At 51.3% G+C, this 5,583-nt stretch overlaps 1 protein-coding gene across 3 annotated transcripts; it reads left to right on the plus strand.

The window, feature by feature from the left end:
• The first annotated feature begins 6 nt into the window (after positions 1-6).
• Positions 7-5,440, plus strand: LOC123168760 (uncharacterized). 3 transcript variants are annotated; one of them, XM_044586627.1, is made up of 7 exons: positions 7-623; positions 2,666-2,989; positions 3,346-3,442; positions 3,546-3,925; positions 4,010-4,251; positions 4,413-4,445; positions 4,549-5,440. In XM_044586627.1, the coding sequence occupies exons 4-7, from the start codon at positions 3,718-3,720 to the stop codon at positions 4,636-4,638; spliced, it is 573 nt and encodes a 190-aa protein (XP_044442562.1). In that variant the 5' UTR covers positions 7-623; positions 2,666-2,989; positions 3,346-3,442; positions 3,546-3,717; the 3' UTR covers positions 4,639-5,440. The 3 variants fall into 3 exon arrangements, with proteins under 3 accessions (XP_044442562.1, XP_044442563.1, XP_044442564.1); XM_044586628.1 differs by having other exon boundaries at positions 2,876-2,989; XM_044586629.1 differs by lacking the exons at positions 7-623; positions 2,666-2,989 and having other exon boundaries at positions 3,062-3,925.
• Positions 5,441-5,583: the final 143 nt, after the last annotated feature.

Below are 5,583 nucleotides of genomic sequence, written 5' to 3' on the forward strand. Positions count from 1 at the left end.
GAGACGGCGAGGACGCGCTGCTGGAAGGACGGGGCGGCTTGGGGTGGACACGGCTGGGAAGATTTTCATCCCCGGACCAAAATCTTCGCCGGCAGCCCCCAGACGGCGAAAAAAATAAGGACGGTCCATCATCACTTCACGCCTGCCATGGCTGTGAGCCCGTGACCTGTACCCGCATCAATGGCGCGTAACTAGCTAGAGTAGTGCTAGAATTGAACAGGGGATTGTGCCATGCCGGTTTATATTTGGGGAGGAGGAAGCTTCGTGGAAGTTGCAGCCTCAAGATCACATCGCATCATGTCATCTATCCATGCAGGTAATAAAAAGATGGTTTAGTTTCTGTGGAACGTACTAGCTCGAACGTAGTAGCTTCCCGGAAGTTGCTAGCTTGGCAATGCATATAAGCGCCGCCACCGCCCGGCCGGCCACTCTCTCACACCGTAGCTAGCATCCAGGAGAGGTCGAGGAACGAGGGTCCGTCGCCGCGAGTGTGTCTCCAAGCAGAGGCCGCCGGCCGGCTCTGCTCCGGTCATCTGCAACTACGATCTTGGACGGCGGCATACTAGTCCGACGGTGCACCGGGGCCCGGGGGCCCTGCGCGCGCGGCTGCACACATCACACAGGTATGTTAATCATCCGGCCACTGTCCAGAGTGAATTAGCAATGTACGTGTCCAGAGTGAATTAGCAATGTACGTACTAGCTACTCCCTTCGTCTACGTGTTCAGAGTGTTTTTCATACTAGTGTGAGTACTTAGATCATCTCCAGCCGCGCTCCCAACAAGGTCCTCCGGCGATTTTTTGGCCGTCGGCGTCGAAAAACCGGCCCAGTCACGTCCCCAAAGGCCCTTTTTTCGCCGGCTCGGGCCGAAATTGGCGCCGGCGGACCCAGGCCGAACCCGGCGGGCTGGGGGGCGCTTGGGGACGCCGGCCGAGTCGTTTTTGGCGCGAAAATCGGCGGGCCCTCCTTGGCAGCGACTCGGCTCTTCTTGTCGCTTCGTCGTCCTCGTCGCCTCGGTTCCCGCGGGGAAATCAATGCCAAAGCTGCCGCGCCGGTCAGCCTCCTTCATTGATGCCTCACGGGCGGCGCAGTGAAGACGGGCCGACGCGCGTCACTCGCCCGCCACGCGTACGCACGGCGGCCACGCGAGCGCCGCCTATATAAGCCGCCCCCTACCGCACCGGTGAGCCACGCACACACCTCGCTCTCCACCGCTGACGCCCCCCGTTCCTCCCTCTCTTCTCGCCCTTTCCAGTTCACCCCAATGGCCGAGCGCTTCCTAGGCGATGGCGCGGCGGCGAACGGCTTCGGCCGCCGCCACCTTCACGAGGACGAAACCCGGCTTCTCTATGAGGCCGAGTACCCGGTCCCGCCGGACATGCGGGTACCCGGGGCGTGGAGGATAAGCGCCGGCGGGGTCCCGGTGCCACCGCCGTCCACCGGGGCGGCGCGTCGCGCGGAGATCGCCCGTATACGTGCTTCTCTGCCGCAGGCGGCGAGTGAAGGGCCGAGGTACACCCCCGACAGGACGTTGTGGGAGCCGTACTTCCGTCGCCGCCACGCCGAGCAGCTCGAGGCCACCAACGGCATCGTGCCCTCCGAGAGGCTCAACACAAACGGCCGCCGCCGATGGTGGGGCGTGCCCGGCCGCACGCTGGAGGCCATCCTCGAGTAAATCGAGGGCGGCAACACGCCCAGGCTTGAGTACCCCCCCTCCCCCACCTTCTCCCGCCGGCGTGGGAGCTCGTGGACGCCGAGACGCATGGACCCGGCGTCCTCCTCCTCATTCGGTCGCTCGTCCGGCTCTCCCTCCTTCCTCCCCGTCAAGCCGGAGCCCCAGGACGCGCAGATCAGCCAGCGCACCCGCAGCTCCGGCGTCCGCATCGCCGAGTCCTCCCCCACCTCTGCCCAGCTCATCAGGCCGAAGGTGGAGCCCGGCCTCCCAGCGGAGTACGAGGCCATAGTCCGGCGCGGCTTCTCCGACGAGGTCGCCCTAAAGTGGGCGCGGGACGACTACCTCCACAACGAGATGGTCCGGCAGCGCCGAGCCCTGCAGGAGATAGCCGCCCGCCAGCGTGGGCGCGAAAACGAGAACGGCGTGGTGATCCTCGATAGCGACGAGGACGAGGACGCCCCGGGACCGTCCAACCCGCCGCTCCAACCTGAGGAGGGGTGCAGTAGGGACGGCGGCCGCGGAGGAGGCGACGACGACGACGGCGGCAGCGGCGACTACACGCAGTTCTACAGGCTCCTCGGCATGTAGAGCTTCAAGGGCGGCGGGCGGCGAGGAACGACGAGGGCGACGGCGGGTCTAGTAGTGTTTTTTTTTCTTCTTTTGTAAAATATTTGTCTTATGTTATGAACTCACCGAAGTTTGGTTGAATTTGCGCCTTATTTGTGCGAATGTGGGGTCGGATTTTGTTTTTCAAAAAAACATGGGCGCGGCGACTGGGGAGCATCACGTCCCCAGCACGTGGTTAGCGCCGGTACGTCCCCAGGCGGCGATTTTTAGCGCCTCCTGAGGGGCCAACGGCGGGAGATGCTCTAAGTATGGATATACGTAGCTGCAGATCAGAGAGGAACTTCTTCATTTACCTTGTACTCTTGCTAGTTTATCTGATTGCTAGCTAGCTGGACTGTCATTTATGTAAATTAATTTGTGCAGTGGCGGAGGAGCGTGACGAGCAACTAATAGGGGCAAATATTTTGGTCAGCGATACAGAAAAAAAACAAATAAGTATAAACAATTAAATATACACATGAACTATATATCTGGATTTATCATGCATGCATGTAAAGTACTTGATGGAACAAGTACTTTTTCTTCATCAATCCATTTACAGTATGTAGTATTAAATAAACAAATCAACTCTAGCCGTGATTTCAGTTTCCTACATTGGACAAGTGAAGTGCGGTAGCTGCTCACTGACACAATGGAACTAGTTGACATTGGGCGCCCATCTTGGCCGATCCTCTTCCAAGGCAACAGGTATTCACTTTGTTGATCAGATCACATATCAATGTTAGAGACGAGGATTAGTTGGATGCTTGGTTTTATTTCAATATAAAAGTGGAGCCAGCCTATATGTCTAAACTAAAAAATCGTAAGTTATCTGAAAGAAGAGTATAAGCACAACCAAAATGGTCAATAAAAAGTATTGAAGCATACTCCATGGTTTATTCAAGCTTCATTTTGACTGGATGTAATATATGTCAACAAGCATAGTTCATATACGATTCCCACTCTTTAAATCTTATCAAATCTGACTTGGATACAGAGTTCGCAACAGGCTCGTCGAAATCCCGACACAATAACAACATATATTTCATTGTTCTTCATGACAGGCGGAGATTAAAGTTCACTCAACATATGTAGATTATGGCACCATAGACTTTCAAGCACTCTTAGAAGGACCCCATGATTTGGATAGATGGCTGAAAGGTACGGTGCTTAATTGTTGCGGTCTATTCCAAACTTCGTTACAAAAGCAAGCAATTTATCTATGGTTCGACTTTGAAACCAAATAATGTATGATTCCTTGCAGGTGCATTCATTCCGACTTATATAAAGGAGGTGGATTTAACTCATGAGGCAAGATTTTCGCACATCCAAAACTAAAAACTTGCAAAACAAATGAATGTGGCAAATGGCATTGAAAATCTGTTTCATCATTGCAGATTGAATGTAACATTTATTCACAAACTAGTGATCATGGCATGACAATACAAACACCTATGCCTGCTCCACCGGAGGCGTTGCCTAAGAAAGAGGAGGCCCCTGCCACCACGACTCTCAACGGCGGAGGAGAAGAGGAGGAGACGAAAGAGGCAGGAGGGGCCATGTACCCGCCGCCTTGTCACCGAAGAAGTAGGAGGCTTGCGGCCACCGCCACACTGCCGGAGGAGGGGACCTGCGATCTACTAGGTATGAATTATGAAGCCTTCGTTTGTTGCAATGTACCATTTGTCATTGTCTCAGGTAGTTAAACACATATACTATGTGCTTCAGATTACGTACCAAAAAGTGGTTGGAGGCATGGAAGTCGTGTGAGAAGTGCACGGGAGAGAGGAAGATGGTCGATAAACATGGAACCATGCCAAAAACGTGGGCGCGGAAGAAACAATGACCATTGGACATCTGAAGAGGTGAAAAAACTAGTGGATGGCATATCTGCATATGGGGCTAGCCAATGGGCTAAGTTGAAGAACGAAAGGTTTCCAATATCAGTTCGAACGGCAGAGCATCTTAAGGTATAGTTAATTGGTGATTAATTGCACTGAAGAGCATGCATTACATACTCTTTCTGCTCATTGTTTTGTTGTATTTCACACTTTTTCTCAGTTCATTTTTTATTTATCTACATATATCTTATCGTAAAAGATGTTAAATTTTTATGTGTTTAATCTTTCAGGATAATTGGAGAAACCTAGTGAAAGCCTTCACGGTCAGGCCCACATCTAAAAATAATGAGATTTTATATCATAACTTTATCAAACTCATCATGGAGCACCACTGATTTTTCATCTCTTACATTTCTTGAATTCCAGGGAAATGTGAAAAGAAGGATATCACCTCGTCTAGATGGGGATTGTGTTGAAAAGATCAAGAGGCTAGCAGCTGATTACCCTCGAAAATGAAGCTGCACACGCGAATGCTACAAGAAACGGCATATGGTACTTCTGGTGTAGCAATGGCCCAGCAACAATAGTTCTGTTGTTTTTCAAGAACTGCTAAGCATAGGCTGTCATATTAAGTGTGTCGAGACTAGAGAGTAGATTGGACCATCTGGATGGAGCAGTATCTCCTGCCTAACTGCCCTGTGAATGGGAATAGCACTCGCTCCTCCGACCTGCTGGCTTGCCGGTTTTGCTACAGTGCTGTAATTAGCTTGACCTTTCATTTAACACCATGGCACAGTGTGCTGTGATTTTACACACACTGCTTCAAGCAGTCTCACTCAGTCCGCTCGAGGAATAATGCAGTTGATAGCTCGAATCGAGCACCTGTGACACGCCTCGACCTGAAGAAGTTTGGTGCCGCTGCCAAGCAGCAGGTTTCTTCACCACTCTGCTTGTACCTTCAGGCCAGCCAGCAGGCTGAGTACGTAGTAGCTAGGATAGTTTCTTTCTTGCTGCTGTATGGTGTTGTTTGTTGTGGATCCTGGGAATAATTTTGGTTGATGACAATATCCTGTCACTCACTCAACCGGTCTGATTGTTTGCACTGATACTCTCTTGCGTTTCATTCATTCTGTAAAAATTGGAGCCAGGATTCGGCCCTCTTGATCTTCTCTAGAAAGGAATTCAGTCTGCACCCTTGAAGATTTTAATAGACGTTCAGGTCATTATCGAGCTTAATTAGAAACTGATACCATAAAAGGTTTATAGTTCAGCAGTTACTTTAAAGTTTTATTTATGGTGCAGAAACAACACATTTGTTCAGGTGTAAAACTTTTGCTCAATGCCTGAACCTGAAGAAATGCTACTATTGTTCATCAGAGTCAGAGACCATGCATTTTGGTTCAGTTGCCTAATGTGCGTGTGAGTTACATTCTCACCACCTGATTTAATCGTAACAGTTAT

This window comes from Triticum aestivum, chromosome 7D, assembly GCF_018294505.1.
Source record: "Triticum aestivum cultivar Chinese Spring chromosome 7D, IWGSC CS RefSeq v2.1, whole genome shotgun sequence".
Lineage (NCBI taxonomy): Eukaryota > Viridiplantae > Streptophyta > Magnoliopsida > Poales > Poaceae > Triticum > Triticum aestivum.